This window comes from Grampus griseus (assembly GCF_964374135.1).
Source record: "Grampus griseus genome assembly, chromosome: 18".
Lineage (NCBI taxonomy): Eukaryota > Metazoa > Chordata > Mammalia > Artiodactyla > Delphinidae > Grampus > Grampus griseus.
Genome location: NC_139012.1, coordinates 3,836,756 through 3,856,531, shown reverse-complemented (window position 1 = coordinate 3,856,531; position 19,776 = coordinate 3,836,756). Strand labels below are relative to the sequence as shown.

Below are 19,776 nucleotides of genomic sequence, written 5' to 3'. Positions count from 1 at the left end.
TTTTTTTTTTTTTTCTATTTTATTTTAGTGGAGAAAGAGGATCTGGGAAGTCTGAAGCCAGCAAACAAATAATGAGACACCTCGCCTGTAGGTCTGGTTCCAGCAGGCCTATATTCGATTCCAAATTTAAACATGTAAGTCTCTTGCTTGGGTTAGAAACTATGGAGAAGCAAGAAAAATGCAGTTTACAAATAAAGGGGGCATCTTAATAGGCCATCAGTTTAACCATAAGTTGACCAAAATTTGTGGAAAGAAAGAAAAAAAGACCGGTGCAAATGAGTATTGTTCACGTCAAGGTTTATTTTCTTGTATATATTTTAAAATATTTTGAACGTCATACTCTTTTTGTATTTGCTCTGAACAGTTGGATTGAAAATACGTAATACAGTTAGAGTTTGTCGTTGTTTACATAGAAAGGGACACTTTGGTGGGATTGGCCAGATAAGCAACTTTTGTGGGGGGATTACTGAGAGGTGATAATAAAGTTTCAATGTATGTAAAAGAACTGGTAACAGTCAACTTTGATGACATTAATAGGCTGGTGACAAACCTTCAACCCCAAAATTGGTATTTTGACATATAACATTGTATTCGTTTTAGGTATACAACATAATGATTTGATATTTGTGTATATTGCAGAATGATCACCCCACAATAAGTTTAGTTAACATCCATCACCACACATAGTTACAAAATTTTTTTTCTTGTGATGATAACTTTTAAGATCTAGTCTCTTAACAACTTTCAAATATACAATACACTATTATTAACTGTAGTCACCATGCAGTGCATTACATCTCCAGGACTTATTTATCTTATAACTGGAAGTTTGTACCTTTTGGCTCCTTTCACCCAAATTAAGACTGATTTTAAATTATATGCAGTAACATTTGCTTTTATATGAAGACACCTTATCCTGCTACTTCATAGACCTAAAATACTGTCAGGATTGAATGAGGAACCACAAAGTCCTATTAGCAGCTAAGGGAAAGGTCAAACTTCACACGATAAAACTCAGACATTTGACTCAAGGAGACACCTGCAAGTAGACGGATGTTTTCACACTGTTCTGTTAACAGGTGTTTTCCAGGCCACAGCGGATTAGAAGGAGAAACTCTCTTTTCAATTCTTCTCTTTACAAAGAATATATGATAAATCAGCTCTACAATGCATGTATGGTATTGTATGTGTTCATTAATGACTTTAATTCATAGCCATCTATTAAACTCGAGCTATATATTGGGCATGTGCAGAATTCTACAGCACAGCTCAAAGTAATTTAACATTTTGGGTCAACTTGGGAAAAGTAGTGTAAACTCTTTGTTCAGATATTGTAATATGCTTACTAATGACACTTAAGGATTAGAGAATCTATAAAGCAATGCGGTTATACAGTAGACTCGGGTTACCTAATAAAATAACAGGGTCTGCTGGCTTAATTGTAATGACAAGAAACCGTAGTCTCTGTAAATTATAGACTAAAGCACTCATTTATTAAAACAATGCTTTGAGAAAGAGCAGAGTGTGACTTCTAAAATGCATTCTAGATTACTTTATGTAAATTGGCTTTATGTAAATTGGCTTTATGTAAATTGGGTTACTTTATGTAAATTGGCTTTATGTAGTGAATACATTCTAAGCTGCATTTTTTTGGATAAGATAGATACAACTCTTCCAAATCAATTAGCATCTGGGAATCCATATTATAATGTCAATGCAAATTTCAAGTGAAACTATTCCTAATTCATTTGTTCATTTTACTCCTTTCTCACGGCAAATTGAGGGTGTCATAAATAAGTGATTTCCAGTCTTAGGTTTGAGTGTGGCTTAAACTTCATGTCCATCATGCTTTTTTCGGTCTCCCTTTAAATGATCATCCACATGCATTTATTCAGTGTACAAGACGTTCTTGAAAATTACCCAGCCACAGTCTTTGCCCAGCATCCAAGTGTGTGTGCTGTGCGGTCATAAAATACACGCACTGGAAAAAGTTATGAACTGACTGCAGATCATTATAACATCACAGGTGTTCACTGAAATTATGTCTGTTTAAGAGGTGGGCCAGTACTTTCTGCATGAAAGAAAAATTGTGTTTAGGAGGTGAGTAGAAAAGAATATCCTTGATACACAGAGCAACGTAGTAGAAGGCTTTATGTTCAGGGCAAGATGAGAGGAAGAAGGTTCGTTAGGTGGCCCTGAAAAGAGAGGAGTGAGTGAGCAGAGTTAGATGGTGGAACAACCCCTTGGAGGTACCACGGGGCAGACACGTGCAAGATGCTGCCCCGAGGGGCCACGTGCACAACAGACACATGGTATCTTCCACTGGGAGATACTGGTTGAGTCTGGACCAAGTCATGTTGCCCTACATCTTAGCATATGTGAGAGAAGCACAGTCATTGAAGGTCATGCTGATGAGCAGTTTCCAAAGAATAAATAGTAGAGGAACGGTAGCAACATAACGGGAAGGACATATCGGCAGGTCTGCAGCACCGAATCGTGCAGAAACCGAGGCGTAGAGAACATTTTCCTTGTGGCTTACATCGATGGCAGAATTAAAGATTTATAAATTAAAGGTTATTATCCGGAGCTGGGGTGGGGGGTGGGAAACACAAAGGGAAGGGGTTTGGGAGGAAGCTGGCCATTTCTAAGTTCCGTGCTATCACGGTGAGCAGTGTTCTCCACAGAGGGTGCAGAGAGGGAGAGAAAGCGATTTAACTGGTATCTGAAGGTGAGCCCCAGAGATGATTTTTGGTAATTTTATGCAGGTAATGCACATATATTTTAAAGGACACACAGCTGTAACTTTTCTGGATTTTAATCTTATACTTCAGTTGTCCGTCTTGAAAGTCTACGTAGGTTTATGTTCTGCCTTCGCGATGGGCTTCAGAGTGAGCTTTACCCCATGGGCAGGTGGGTTTGAATCCTATCACTGTAGATACTGCTTTTGTTTCCCTGGACAATTTCAAAACAGCTGAGATCGGTTAAGAGGGTGGGTGGTTGTAGTCGCATTATTTGAATTTCAAACTGTGGAAGCAGGGACTTTCCATGGCAGTAGGTTTATTGGAACATAAAAGTCATGTTTTGGGAAAAAACACAATTGCCTGGGACTTTTCACTAATTCTGGCCCAAATGAGTTTCAACTTTAAGACATTCAGTTCCATTTAAATTAAATAAATGTTTATTGAGTAACTGCTTTCACAGAGTGATGGGGGTCACCTTGATTAAGCCCTTATTTTTTATTGAGGAGGCTACAAGTTTTTACTTTGAGAAAATCCAGCTGACTAACTCCTACCAGGATAAGTGCGCGTAACTTCGAGTGGCAGAACTAAGAAAATTTTATAGAGAAAAGTTCCAACGTAAAATAAGAACAAATCATGCCAATAAAATTTGAAACAGTAAATACTGAGGAAATGTATACTTACTTCCCTTTGCCTGTATTTTTATTTAAAGTTTTATTATGGCACAATATTCTCATTATTTTGTTTTAAAGTTGAGCAGCAGAACAGTATTGGTTTTGCATTTTTTCTGTATTTCTCTTAACACATTTGTTTAGCGCCACCTATTGGGCAAATGGATGATTAAAGATTAAAAAAAAAAAAAAGAACACCTCATTTCAGTTTAATCTTGAATCGTGGACCAGCAGTGCACAATGAAAGAATGCCATGTATTTATATTTGTTCAGTAGTTTTAGGTTTATGCTAATTTTCTGCCTTATATGTCTTTATCATTATTCAGATACGGTGATTAAACACACCGATTCTGCAAGAGATTGCTCGGGTTTCAATCCCAGCTCCACTATTTATAAGCTCTGAACCTTGGGAAATTTACTTAATCCATCAATTTCCTTTTCTATAAAATGGAGACAGTAGTTGTGCGAATTAAAAGAAGTTATTTATACATATACACGCATATACGTTCGTACATATATATGAATGTGTGTGTACGGTTAGATATAATTTATATATAACTTTATATATATATAGTTCCTGGCACATAGTAAGTGAAGTATAAATGTTTTCTACTATTATTAACAAAAACAAAACGAATCTTTGCTATTTGTTGAATGCTTACCATGTGCCAGGCGCCCAGCTGAGCGCTTCATACGCTGGACTCTGATAACCACTGAAGGGGTTATTCTGCTTAGAGTAAAGGAAAGGAGGTTTGGGAATTTATGAAACTTGCTCACGGTGGTAGAACTTGTCATTAGCAGAGCGGGAAAGGGGGGGCAGAGCACATGCATCGTGCCGTGCCATTCATTATCCTGGACTTCCTGTCTGGGCCTGGGTCATTCATTATCTTTTATATTCATTTTCTATTATGATAAGAAATTAGTGTGTTATCAGATACAACGCCAACCAACTAGAAGCCAAAATATTTAAAAATGTTATTTTATTCCTTTTTATGAATTTTTAAACAATTGTTTATTGTCATATTATAAAGGTTTAAAATGTGATATAATTACACTATTAATTTTGCTATATATTTATTTCATATTAAGTTGTTGGAAAAGAAGCAAAACGTAGGACCTTCATAAATACTGTTTCAAATTATTTTTCAGAAACATTTCTGCCATTACTACTATCAATGCACTATTATGATCTTTAAAATTAGGTTATTGTAAAGAGACCTAAATCATAGGGTTTCTGTAAAGATTCAGTGTTTCTCTCCAAAAGTTCGAACTTCAGAAACAGACGTTTTAATATATTTCGCTGTTTCCACGATGTTTAGCTCTGTGACTTGTGATTAGAATCAAAGTGTTGTTTTATAATCTTTCAAAGTATGAAATACTTCCAGGTGAATTGAGTGCCTTAGTAGAGCAGCATCCAGAAAGTTAAAAAACAACAGCAAACTTTTTTTTTTTCTAATTTAGAATAAAAGTCTCGAAAAATACTATCATCAGAAATTGTAAGCCACCACCAAGTGTATCAAGAAGGTATCATAGTGCCCATCTTGTGGTTGATGCAGGAACTACATTTAAGATGTCAGTATCTTGAAAGATACAGAAAAGTACCTTTGAACCTTCCAGATTTTCATACATTTTGGAGAATTGCTTGGCCATCATCATTGTCACAGGCACAATCGGTTGTGAGAAAAAAATGACATTCATCCTATAGTCAATCTTTAAGGAAATACGTGAAGAATTTCAGATGCCAGGGTTGATCCGTGGAGCTGTATTAAGAGCATTTTAAAGCTGCAAGCACCCATCTCTACAAGAGCACCTCGTGATAAGATACACTGGATCCAGTGGCTTCATCTAGAATTCTTATTATGGAGCAAAAACAGGGTATGGGAGGGTTATCTAGGGACTCGGGGTGCAAAAGAGTATGTGGCAAAGTAAATACGGGTTCGGAAGAAGGTTATAAACAAATGTTTACGTGGATTCGTTATTTTTAAAGGAAATTCTGACTATTGCTTATATTAACTCTAATTCCTCCCTCCAAAGCCACAGAAGCACTTCCACTGTTCTAGTCAAGTTAAAAAGCCCAAATAGCATGTGCTGAGTTGTGTGCGTGTGTGCCTGTGTGTGTGTGTGTGTGTTACACTGAGAGGCTAGTGAAAAAAAGGGAGTCATGTACTCTGTGCATAATTCTCCTGTTACTGTTAGCTACCGTTTGAGAGGGAGAATGCTAGCAGTTTGCATTTGAGAAAAGAATGACCTTAAAATTGCAATATGGTGTTGTATGAACAATGGAGAACCTCTTAGCTGAGGGAGTATTCCTGTCTCTCTGCTATTATTACCCAATTTTATTTAAACAGATGGGTAACTCAATAAATGTTTCCCTTTAAAAAAAAATAAACGTTTCCCTTTTGCTACAGGTCATGAGCATCTTAGAAGCCTTTGGACATGCCAAGACCACTCTTAATGACCTGTCCAGCTGCTTCATAAAGTATTTTGAACTACAATTCTGTGAGAGGAAAAAACACTTAACTGGAGGTAAGTGTAAAATTAACAAAGGAGATCTCTGGAGCTACCAGAAGGGGGCAGAGAAGCACCAAGCACCGTGGCAACAGTGACTGGTGCGTGTGCGTGTGCGTGTGTGTGTGCGCGCGCACCCACATGTGGGTGTATCAGTGTGCACACCCAAGGTGTCAAGTTATGAGTTCTAAAATTATTGTGAATTGAAAAATATTCTGAAATGCAAGGTGAACCTTTCAAGGCAATTTTTGTGTAAACTAATACGAAACCAAACCGAAAAGAGCTGAAATGAATCACACTTGCTGAACACAGAAACAAACTTAAATATCAAAGTAATGTGTAACTTGAGTACATAATTCCTTCTTGCAAGATACGTTGAAATCTATTTTAAATAAAACTGAATCTGTATTTTAAAATGATTGAATTAAAACAAATCAAAAAATCAAAATGATCACCCAACTAAACCCAAACTGAACTATTTCTTATTTGATTTAAATATTTAATGTGTACTTCATGAAAACCCCTTATTTGAAATTCAACTAGTTTAGAATTCACTTGGGATTTTACATCTTTCAAATCAAAACGGATTATCCATGCAAATTAATAACATGACTATAACTGTAGTTAGAATGCCTGAATCTACTTGGAGGAATAGAGTCTTTTCAAAAGTTTTGTAACAGCTGTTAGCACACAAACAATTGTAATTATCTTTGAAAGAGATCAGTTTTATTTGGTGTTTCAAGTTACACTATCTTCCCTTCAGGAAACAAAAGTCACTTTTGACCATAGTTTAGAAACAAATAACCTGTATTTTGCAGTGAGGTATGTCCAAATCCCATTAGTACTAAATGAAATTTGGTAAAAAATATGCATAAAGAGAGTCAGAAAAGATAATTTTAGATGTTGATGTTAGAGGCTTAAATTCTGCAAAGGAAGGCTGTTTTGTTTTGTTTCTCACTCCGTGGCTAAGAGCTCTGTTTGAAGATCTACCATTTTAGGAAAACCTCAGAGGAGAAATGTCTTGAGCCTCAAACTCTGGTTTTCACATCTTTGTTTGTAACACCCCAGTGAGACTATGCCTCCAAGTGGAGGGCACAGCCTGGCCACCTCATTTTGTGAGCATGATTTCCCCTGAGCTTTCCGGCACCAAGGGTTGGAGCCATAGCAGCTGGGAGATTCGGGGGTTCTGAAGGTTGCACGTCCGAGCCCCTTGCTACTCCAGGGGGACCCGAAGATAACTAAGGACACTGTGTAATCTGGGAGCTTGTTAGAAATGCAACCTCCTATGCCCCACTGCAGACCTCAGGATTGGGACTTGAACAGTTCCTGGCAATTCCCTGGTGATTCAGACAAACGCTGAAGTTTGAGAGGGACGGTTCTAGCCCAACCCAAGTGAAGCCGGCTGCTACGGCTTATGCACAGTTGGCTCTGAGGAGATACAGCGTGTTCTTTTATGGAAAAGATGGAATAATTTTATTCATTTATTTTTTTGTGGTTGTAAAGTTTATACTTATTTTTTTAACCTTTTATTTTATATTGGTATGCAGTTGATTAACAACTCTGTAACAACCACATAGAGAAAAGAATTTGAAAAAGAATAGATACATGTATATGTATAACTGAATCACTTTGTTGTACACCTGACACTGATACAGCTTGTTCTTGATTCAATAGTCCCTTTACCAAGGCGAAGATAAGTGGCTTCTGACGGTCTTACCCATTCCTAATTTTGTTTACTTTCTCTTCTGGATAGAATTTAACATGTCCTCCTCAGGAACGTTAATTTAGAAAATAAATGTACGCTGCGTAAAAGCAGGAGGCGACGGCTTACTTGTGGCGCCTTCAGTGAATCCTTAGGCAGCCCCATGGAGCTCCAGCCTAATCAGACCCACAGACACCTCTCACACAGCCTCTGCAGGCTGCACACTGTGACAGGGTGACAATAAATATTCATACAGATGGATCTGAGGCACTTCCAGGTCCTGAAACGCCCTCTGGATTGTGAAAGAGCTGTGAGCATCAGTGTGCTGCCCGCCTGGCACATGACTTCATTTTCAGACGAGGTCACGTGCACAGGTATGGGGGCTTGGGGCTTAGCCATATCTTTTTGTGGGACACAGTTCACCCCATGACAGAGAATAAGGAGAGATCTATTGTGTCTGTCTTTACTTTTCAAAATTATTCTCAGTCTAAGCAAACGTATCATCACCACCTCCAAAAACAGGCACTGTTAAAACACTTTAAGAAGCTGTACGTCAATGGGATATATCCTTTTCTGAAAGAAAAATTTTAAAAAGTATCAATATAAATTACTTTACATGTTTTTTAAAGACAGCTGAGTCCTTCAAATTAGTCCTGTGTAAAAGCCTTCTGAATTTTAAGTGTTCACTAAAATAGTAAACCAAATTGGACTAAGGTTTTTACACCTCAAATTAGGTAAAATATATGTAGGTTACAGGTTGATTTCATGCTTCATGGTAGTCTAGATTTTCTTAAATTATCAACATGTAAAATAGTTGTAAGGAGTTTATTGTACCGGGAATGTTATATTACTACTTTTAAGGTTGATAGATGCTGTATATTTCCTTTATCGACATTATTGCTTATACTTTTATAATTTAATGCCAACTCCTTGATCAGGGATGCAACCACCAATTGTAACAAAGAAAATACAAGTCTCAGTTTTATGAAACATCAGCTACAGAAAGTCAGGATTGTTTCTTATTTTGAAGAAAGTTTAATTAATAAAGAACATTCTAACCTAGGCTTTCGGTCCAGGGTTTTTTCCCATCTGATTACTTATTTAACAGTGTAATCTTTCTAAGTTCCCCAAGCCCCTGTTTCTAACGTGCTCCCCTGATTCCAGCTCTGTTGACTGTAGACCAAGTCGTCCCCCTTATTTCTTCCCCCGCACTTGTCACAATCTGAAAGCGCCCTTTCCCATTGGTCTGGTTGTTGTCTGTGACTCCTCTTAGGATACAGGTTTGCTGATGGCAGAGCGCTTGTCTGTCTGGGCGCACAGTAGGCCTGCGTTCCGTATCTGTTGGATTACAGACTGAGGAGTGGCACTGGGGAGCGATCACAGCGGAGCAGCCATCGTTCAGTTCAGGGAGGGGGCTGTGTAAACGCCTCGGGAACTCATTCATGCCAGCAAAGAACACCTATTATCGAGAGTCTCCAATAGTCAAGGAAAGTTATCAGCATTTAACTCTGGATTATTTTGTGTAAATAGAGCCGATTCTCTTCATACTGAGAGTTTGTGTGTGCTAAGGGTAGAACCATTATCTGCTTCCTGAGTGTGGAGACTGGCAAAACAAACGTGCTGAAAGGTCTACAAAGGTAGGAGGACCCAGAACCCACGTGTGGGAAGGGAAGAATAATTGGCTCCTTGTCTTTTCTGTGTCTTGAAGACACCCAGGCTTATTGAAGTGGAAATTGAAATTTACTAACAGTCAGAGGTGTTTCCCAATAAATATGCCAAGGCTGTTATCTACTTGGGAAAGTTAAAACCTAGAGTGAACACAAAGAGATGGAAAATATATTAAGATGTTGGCACTTCATTTTTTCAAACCTTAATTTTAAATAGACAAACAAATAAATAGTTTTCATCTTCATTGATGTCATCGTCAACTATCCTTAGTATTATACTCTCGGTTCTTTGAAAAGTTTCAGAATGACCATCATCAAAAAGTCTATAAATAATAAATGCTGGAGAGGGTGCGGAGAAAAGAGAACCCTCCTGCACTGTTGGTGGGAATGTAAATTGATACAGCCACTAAGGAGAACAGTATGGAGGTTCCTTAAAAAACTAAAAATAGAATTAACATATGATCAAGCAATCCCACTCCTGGGTATGAATCCAGAAAAAAACATTGTTCAAAAGGATACATGCACCCCAATGTTCATTGCAGCACTGTTTACAATAGCCAAGACATGGAAGCAACCTAAATGTTCATAGACAGATGAATGGATAGAGAAGAGGTGGTATATATACAATGGAATATTACTCAGCCATAAAAAAAGAAACAATGCCATTTGCAGCAACATGGATGGACCTAGAGATGATCATACTAAGTGAAGTAAGTCAGACAGAGAAAGACAAATGTCATGATATCCCTTATAGGTGAAATCTAAAAAAAATGATACAAATGAACTTATATACAAAGCAGAAATAGACCCACAGACATAAAAAACAAACATGGTTATCAAAGGGGAAGGGGGTGGATAAATTAGGAGTTTGGGATTATCATATACACACTACTGTATATAAAATAGATAACCAACAAGGACCTACTGTATAGCACATGGAATTATACTCAATATTTTGTAATAACCTGTAATAGAAAAGAATCAGAAAAAGAATATATATACATATATATATACAAAACTGAATCACTCTGCTGTACACCTGAAACTAACACAACATTGTAAACCAACTATACTTCGATTAAAAAAATAGTTTCCGGGAATTCCCCGGCAGTCCAGTGGTCAGGACTCAACGCTTTCACTGCCGAGGGCCTGGGTTTGATCCCTGGTTGGGGAAGTATGATCCCGCAAGCCATGCGGTGTGGTCAAAAAATTTAAAAAATAATTTTTTTTATGTGAAAAAAATAAAAAGAATATTTCAGCGTGCTTTAATTGATTGCATCTCCTTTGAAGAACAGCATCTTTTAGTGCAAGCAGCCTGGGCTTTGGAGATAAGCCAGTTGGGTTTAAATGTGAAAAGGCCTGCAGCAGGATTTAAATGAGGCAAAGTTGGAAAAACACCTAGCACAGCGCCTGGTACACAGTAGGTACTTTAAATGGTGATTCCTCCTCTTGGGATCCGGGAAGCCTGGGATCTTTGTTTCTTTTTGTCCCCACTAACGGATGGGGAAAGTGAAGTTGAGAGGGACATGTAGATGCCAGTATCAGATTCAGGACCGGGGACCGGGCGTTTCTGGGAAGAGATCTTATTAGTCATATACTGATGACCACTTGGGTGGGCAGAGTGAGAGTGGGTGCTGGAAGTTTCTGGAAGCCAGTGGAAGGGCAGCTGGAGCACTTGACCTTCTTGAAGGAGAGGGAGGTTTATGTCTTCCACCTCCTTTCATCTTGAACGAAAATGGGTATAGCTCTATAAAATCCTTTCACTGCATATTATGTTACATATAATCTGCAAACATATATATTTTTTCAGTAGCGAAACTTTTTGGAAGACCTGCTCACATAGATTTCTGGAAAGATGGAGGATCACAGGTATACTTCCAGTCAAGAATATTTCTGACATAAAGTATTTTTTAAAATGTACAAGTCTTCAGAAATCAAGAAATTCGTAGAAACTTTCTGTGCATGGACACTTGCATGAATGAGTCAGAAACATTTTTAACTTCAAAACCTATCACTTTCCTTCCATTATTCCAGTTTCATTTTAAACACAACAGAAAGGCCTGCATTTTCCCCATTCAGAAGAATATTAGAGTCTCACAGAAATTTGAACTTTCGGTTGTTCTGAATTTTTGGTGGTTTTCTTCCATCTAAAATCTCCTTAAAGATGGACTTCTTAAAAAAAATCCTACTGATCAGAAATTCTTCTAATCCACAGCAATTTTATTCACTGCTGGAGATGAGCTAACTAGGATGATACTGGTTTTGAAAGATGAAAGGTATTGAAGTCACTCTATGATGTGGAATTTGATTAGTTCTGAATACTGCTTTAAATTAAGCTTGTGTGTTGGCTTGAACAAGTGGGCATAAGGTCAGTCTTTTCTCCGAGTATAGAAGCTTGATGGTCAGAAGGTCACCACTTGGCCCTCCATTTTCACCTGATATTCCGTTAGTTGGTGACCAGAAAATAACAGTGGGGACAGCTATGACAGTTTATTTCCTATGGGTACAGATGTTTAGAAATATTCTCTTGAGCAGTTAATTACTTCAGGGTTAATATTATCCATAACAAATGGAACATGTTTTCAGCATTTTGCTTAAGAAGGAAAAAGTAGGAAAGAAAATTAAGACCTCAATTTGAAATTACCTCCTGATTAAATACTCATGGAGAAATGGAAAAGAAACCACACCACCTCATTCTAATTTTGCCATCACCTTCGGGCTTTAATGCCACTAATTGAAGGGATATTTTGAAAGAATTTTTCTTTATGCACTTCTGATAACTTCTCTAGAAGGTGTCTAATGAGACAACCTTTCTTAATAAGGTTTATTAATTTTGAGATTTTTTTTTAAGCACTGATCACCATTCTGACTGACTAAATTGACCACTTACAAAATTTTTAGGAATAAAGCACTGCGATAGTGGTTCCATTTGTTCAAGTAGATTTGCTATGTAAAAGCCAAATTGGGAGACCTCACATGTTTTGCTTTCAGAGGCTGGACTCTGGAATAATTAACAGTAGGCTCGTTACACAAAATTTGGTTTATAGTTCAAATGGAGGGAAAAATTAAATTGATCTTCCTTCCTAAAACTGCTATTTTTTTGATCCCCAAAATTATCGACCATGAGTTCTTACTTCAAAGTGGAAAACTATAGTAATTCACAGTTGCATTTAAAATTCAAGTACAGAACTGTTTACTGACCGTTCATAGTGATAAGAATAGACCTAAGCTCAAATACAAAGAATACTCCAGAAACAGTAGGATTTTCAGCATGCCAAATATATGGTCCTAAGTTCTGATTAACATTAGATTCTGAATTTCCAGTCCTATCTTTGAAGCAAAACTGGGATTGTGATTCCCAAATTGCATACTTTCGTCATTTCTCACGTACTATGAACGAAATTTCAACATGTATTTACGATGTGGGTTATTTTTTCTTTTGCTTTTGTAATGTTTAAAGGCAGAGGAGCAAATAGTGAATCCTTGATATGAGTCCTCCTAATACGTGTGAGGTCACAATAAACCAGGAAGATGACTGGACACTATTCACATTGTGCCTGCATTACTTACAGACACATTACTTATTTCCTCCCTGACTAGAATGTAAACTTTATTGTTGAAGGACCAGTATCATCATCTATCACTGCACTACAAACCACGATTTAGCTCCCTCTTATAATTCCAGTATATTAGGTCTTGAAACCTTTACCATTCTGTATATTAAATTGTATCTTCATGAATTCACATAGTATTTGCCTTTGCTGCAGTGAGTTTCTTCCAGTGTTTCCAGCAGTGAGAGACCATTGTCTGTATCTCTTGTCCTAATAGTGCAGCTATAAAAACCTTCTGAGCTGTTTGACAGTAATACTTGCTAACGTCTACAGCAGAGCATTTAAAATCAATGTCTACTGATATATACCCGAGCAATATGTACCTGCAAATTTTGAGACATTAATCAAGAAAATTCTAATACTTATTTTGGTGGCTTTGTTATAGGCAAGGACATGTCTTGTTTCAGATTATATTTGTGCACAAAAGTATACGTTGGGTCAGGAACAAGGTAAGAATGTCCCCTCTCACCACTCTCTTTCAACATCATACTGGAAATCCTAGCTAATGTAATAAGAAAAAGAAAAAACAAAGGTACACATATTGGGAAGGAAGAAATCAAGCTGTCTTTGTTGATCTGATTTTAGAAATCCAAAAGAATCATCATCAACAGCAACAACAAGAAAAAGCTCCTGGAACTAATTAGTGATTGTAGCAAAGTTTCAGGGTATAAGGTTAATATACAAAAGTCAATCGCTTTCCTATATATCATCAATGAACAACTGGAATTTGAAATGAAAAACACAGCACCATTTCCATTAGCACCGAAACAAAAATACTTAAGTATAAATTTAGCAACATATGCACATGATCCTCATAAGGAAAACTACAAAACATTGATGAAAGAAAGCAAAGAAGATCTGAATGGTGAGACACTCAATGTTCAACGGATAGGAAGGCTATGAAGACTCAGTATTGTTAAGATGTCCGTTCTTCCCAATTTGATCTATAGATTCAGTACAATTCCAATAAAAATCCCTGAGTTACTTTATGGATATCGACAGGAGGTTTGTATGGAGAGTTAAAAGTTCCAGAAGAGCCAGCACAACACTGAAAAAGAAGAACAACATTGGAGGACTGGCCCTACCCAACTTTAAGACTTACTGTAAAGCTACAGTAATCAAGACAGTGATTCAGTAGCACTGGTGAAAAAATAGACAAATAGGTCAATGGAACACCAATAGAGAGCCCAGAAATAGACCCACATAAACGTAGTCAACTAATCATTGACAAAGGAGCAAAGGCAATTCAATAAAGGATAGTCTTTTCCACTGATTTTGCTGGCAAAACAGAACATCCACAGGCAAAGAAACCCACGCATGTAGCACAAAGATATCATGAAAAATAGCTCAGTTAGATCATAAATCTAAATGTAAAAACAAAACTGTAAAACTTTTAAAAGAGAATAGAGGAGAAATTTTACGTGACTGTGGGTTTGGCAATGACTTTTTTTAAAAAAATAAATTTATTTATTTTATTCTTGGCTGCGTTGGGTCTTCGTTGCTGCGCACGGGCTTTCTCTAGTTGGGGCGAGCGGGGGCTACTTTTTGTTGTGGTGCGCGGGCTTCTCACTGCGGTGGCTTCTCTTGCTGCGGAGCATGGGCTCTAGGCACGCGGGCTTCAGTAGTTGTGGCTCGCGGCTCAGTAGTTGTGGCTCACGGGCTCTAGAGCACAGGCTCCGTAGTTGTGGCGCACGGGCTTACTTGCCCCCGTGGCATGTGGGATCTTTCCGGACCAGGGCTCGAACCCCTGTCCCCTGCATTGGCAGGCGGATTCTTAACCACTGCGCCACCAGGGAAGCCCGGCAATAACTTTTCAGGTACAACACTAAAAGCACAATCCATGAAAGGAATAATTGATAATCTAAACTTCATTAAAATTCAAAATTTCTGTTCTGTGAAAGACACTGTGAAGAGAATGAAATGATGAGCCATAGGCTGGGAGAAAATATTTGCAAAAGACGTATTTGATAAAAAATTGTCTAAAATATATGGAGAACTCTTAATATTCAACAGTAAGAAAACAACTCAGTTTTAAACATGGGCAAAATATCTGCACGGACATCTTACCAAAGAAGACAGACAAATGGAACTGAGCACGTGAGAAGATGGTCCACGTTATACGTCATCTAGGAAATGCAGATTAAAGCAAGGATGAAATACCACTGCACGCCTGTTAGAATGGCTAAAATCCAAAACACCAACAGCACCAAGTGCTGGCAAGGATCTGGAGCAACAGGAATTCTGATTTATTGCTTATGGGAATGCAAAATGGTGCAGCCGCTTTGGAAGATAGTTTGGCAGCGTCTTACAAAGCTGATCATAGCCTTGCCATACGATCTGGGAATCACATTCCTTGACATTTACTCAACTGAGTTGAAAACCACATCTGCACGTAATGTAGACATAAATGTTTATAGCAGCTTTATTCATAATTGCAAAAACAGGAAGCGACCAAGGTGTTTTTTAATAGCTGAATGGATAAACAAACTGCAGTATATTCATGCAATGCAATAGTATTCACTAATAAAAAATGGGCTATAAAGCCATGAAAAGACCAAAAAGCAACTTTAAATACATATTATTAAGTGAAGGAAACCAATCTGAAAGGGGCACATACTGTGTGATTCCAGCTATATGACGTTCGGGAAAAGGCAAAACTATGGAGACAGTAAAAAGATCATTGGTTACCAGGGGTTGGGGGCGAGGGAGGGGTGAGTAGGTGGTTCACTGATTTTTAGGGCAGACTACTCTGTATGGTACTGTAATGGTGCACACATGACATGCAAATTTCTCAAACCCCATAGAACTGTACAACACCAAGAGCAAATGCCAGTGTAGACTACGGACTTTAGTTAATAATAGTGTATCAATATTGGTTCATTCATTTTAACATATGTACCAGTCTAGCGCAAGATGTTAATAATAGTGTAAACAGCGTGTGAGGGAGGGGAGAGAGAGGGTATGTTGGAACTCAGTACTTTCTGCTTAATTTTTCTGGACTTAAAAAATTTCTCTAAAAATAAAGTCTGTTATTTTGTTTTTAAAAGGTCTGTGCTGGGAAAGAAGCTGCATTATTATTTCTTCTAATTAATCTGTGTCAATTTATGGAAATGAAACTCATAATGCCATTTGACAGAATCCCTTTTCTTTCCTTAACCAGCCAGAATTTATACATATATGCTAGAGAAATCCAGACTTGTTTCACAACCTCTTGGCCAGAGCAATTTTCTCATCTTCTCCTTGTTGATGGATGGGTTATCTGCTGAAGAGAAGTATGGACTCCACCTTAACAATTTATGTGCCCATCGGTAAGTGATTATACATTTTCAGCCTGGTAGTTCTGCCTTCAAATTGTGGTTGCACTTTAGCGGTCTTAAATTTTCTTCTTATTTTTCAGAGAAGAAATGGTGACTTCTTTTAGGAGAATAGTTGGATATACTATTAGATTAGAACTATCTGTATAACAGGGCTGTTACCGTTTATTGAGTGTTTAGGTGAAGTTTTGTGTATGTGTATTAACTTGTGTTTCTATTTTCCTAGTTTTCAGATCAGAATAAAAAATTAGCGCACATATAAACTTTTATATTCCTTTGCCGTATTTTGGATATAACATTAGCTATGCATTCCGAATTTTCAGTAGTCTTTTGAAATAATGGGACATAATATTTGAGCAATTATGATTCATTAGTAACAGATGAGGTTACATAATGGCTTCAGATGAACAATACACATAAACTGGGGGGCTGATTTTCTGCAATGGAGGAGGAAAGTGTTTGTTAAAATGAGGATGCCTTGGTCACAGGAGGGCCGCGGAGGGGAGAATTCTTAAGACAGTGAGCTGAGGGGTGTCTTTGCAATGTGTGCATGTCCGCCGACTGCCTGATCCGGTGTGTCTTCCCACAAGGACTCGTCCGGATTTGGATAGGATGGGAGCGAGCCAATAAGGAGAGTAAACCCCATTCAGAGGAGAAGTGGGTGAGAGATAGGACAGAGAGGGAGCTGGGTGTGCGGGTCCACACACAGCAGTGAATTCCTGGCAAAGCAGGGAGGAGCTGGCCTCTGAGAGAGACGTGGATTTACTTCAGATATCTATTGACACCTGATTTATTGTTTCCTGATTGTTACTGGATTCGAGAAGAATGGTGTGAGTGGTCATGATTTTATGAGAACTTTTGTGAGAGAAAATAAAGCATGCTTGGGGAGGCGGATCATGGCCTGAGGACCAATCATGTTGTTTGAGAGTTGAAGGTGGAGAGCTGATTGGACAAGTAGGTGGAGATGTCAAATGCAAGCTGAGAGATGGGGGATTTTCCAGGGGCGATGGGGTCTTAATGGAGTGGAACCCCTAGACCTGTCCGAGAAGGGACAACAATATCTGTGGTCGCCATTGTCTGGGTTGGCGGGGGGTGAATGATGTGGGGCGTGGGACCGGGGGAGGGGAATGAATTGGCCGTATTCGAAGTCACTGTTACATGATTAACAGCTCTTATTCAGTTTCTTTGAAAATATTACATCCAGCAGTATAGATACACTTTATCATGTCAAACAGGAGACATGAGGTAAGAAGGCCTCATCAAAATTGTTTTTTATTCAAAGTAAGAGACTATTTGGAGATTTACTGTCCCCCCCAAAACAACAGAAATTCAGAAGAAGAAAACACCGATATCAAAGCATGATTGCCCAGACGAAAGTGATTTAAAAATAGAAATTCTAAGCTACCAGAGCATTAGAAGTGTTTTTTTTTTTTTAATCCCTTCATTTCACGAAGGAGAAAATCAAACCCAGAACCATAAGGAGGTCTATACCGAAGTGAATATATTATACAACAGCAGTATTGAGAAACCCCATTACTTGGAATTCATTTTTTGTTTTTCTACATCGCACATCTCTAATGGGAGGAAAAGCCTCAGATTGGGGACCGTGGGGTAGGTGTTCAGGGCAGCCTGTGAGGAAGAAAAGTCTTGGAGTTTTGTGTTCCTGATCTTTCTTATTAGCAAAAGCTCAAAGCTGATAGCAGGCCATTGGCTTCGGTGCGTCCGCGCGTGTGTGTGAGTGCATGTACATGCGTGTGCCCGCGTGCACGTACACGCGTGTGCTTGGCATTGCAGACGCGGAGCCACTGAAGAACAAAAGGCAACAATCTAATCCAGCATTCAGAGAGACAATTCAGCTTCTTGGTCTGTGGCTTGGACCCCTCTTTTGAAGTGTGAGAGCGTGTAGGAGAAAACAAGCATTTCTTTATTGACCTCCATTCCAACATCCGTTTCTCTTTGCAAAAGAGGGTTTGGAATCACTTAGGCTATTTAGAAAGTCAAACGTCAGGGGTTGCTTTGTGAGAAGCTCCGACAGGAAAGAACTCAGAAAAATCATGAATAATTCAAGTCCCTTGAACAAAGAAGTTATTTTATTAAAATGAATTATAAATATCTAATGGGCACAAAACAGCATTCCTCAGTAAAAATGTACACCGCCACTCCAGATTCATAAGCCATATCCACTGGAACATTTGTACAATGAGAATTCCACAGACAAAATATTCTTTCATAATAAGACAAGCTGCTTTGCAAGTTATAACGCATTGTACATCCCAGTGTTTTTGTGATATATGGACCTTCCAACAGTTACAGTATTCGTGGGTTTTCTCACTTTTACAGTGCTGGTCAGGCTTGAGGAGCTAATATGTGTATGATATTTGAATTTGGGTTGGGGTATCATCTTTGCTTAGTAATTACACATATTAGGTACCACAATTTTGGAAATTATTTGGCTGGTTTACAATCAGTAGTATAAAGTTGAACTTGTTAGCCTTCTAACCTTTCACAAATTGATGATCCTTCTGAGTTTCCTCCTTGAAATCAGTATTCATAGGTAAAGTAGATCACTGTGCATATAAAAATATAAACATAAACAATATATAAATAAATCTGTATAAACATAATATAAATAAATATATAATATTGCTTATATATAAACAATATTATCATCACACCTACTTATCTGATTTTATTTAAAAGATGTCGATATGTCTATTAAATAGAGCAAATCAGCACCTCGATTACCATCTGAATATTCCTTTGCTTATTCAATACTTATTCCATAATATAGCTTGTCTTGAAATTTTGATGAAGTATGTTGAGTCTTAAAGCAAACGTTACAAAATTTTGCAAGCCTGCCTCCTTCAAATACATCTTTTCTTTATTACTACCAATTCATTACCCACATGAAACATAAAATAGGCATGGAGCAGGAATTGCGAGCTGAAGGCATATCCAATGTTTATCACGTGTCCTTACATGATTAGAACTCCAGAGAGAAGAAAGTATTGTTGTAACTAACGCTACTGTAATTAAAGCTACAAAAGTGTTTTGTTTTTCTTTTAACTTTGACTCTGTTTTTGGAGCTAAAAGTTTTCAAAGTCTCACATGAAAATTTATGCAGGTTTATTTCAGCGTTAAATGCACCTAAAAATACTTCCTTGTTTGTAAAATTGGAACAGTATCTAGAACAAGCAGATAGCACTCTTGCTTATGGAATAGAAATGGTACAGATATAGACATCAGCTCCTACAGCTTAACTGAACGCAAACAATATTTATAACACTTTGCATAAAATCTTCCTGGACAGATTGTTGAAACAACGGCAACAAGAAAAATGTCTATAGGTCTCAGCATTTTGAGCAGCGGCAGTAAGGGTGCATTGGTTGAGAATTCCCACTAGATGGCAAACTCTCCACAAAGTTAGACAGGAGCAAAAAAAAAAAAAAAAAACCATCATTAAAGGTTTCTTTTTTATTTATGGTTCTTCCTATGATTTACTTTTTCTTTTTCCTGGATGTTTGTTTTTCAAGTTTTATCTCAAAAAAATACTAACATTACATCG

General features: G+C 37.8%; 1 protein-coding gene across 1 annotated transcript in view; it reads left to right on the top strand.

Annotated features, from left to right (window-relative positions):
• Positions 1-19,776, top strand: part of MYO16 (myosin XVI) — a 424,969-nt gene that overhangs the window by 176,083 nt on the left and 229,110 nt on the right. Inside the window, exons 14-16 of the mRNA XM_082675412.1 lie at positions 29-134; positions 5,818-5,935; positions 16,058-16,205. Of these exons, the coding sequence (XP_082531538.1) occupies positions 29-134; positions 5,818-5,935; positions 16,058-16,205 (372 nt within the window). The remainder of the gene's footprint in view (positions 1-28; positions 135-5,817; positions 5,936-16,057; positions 16,206-19,776) is intronic.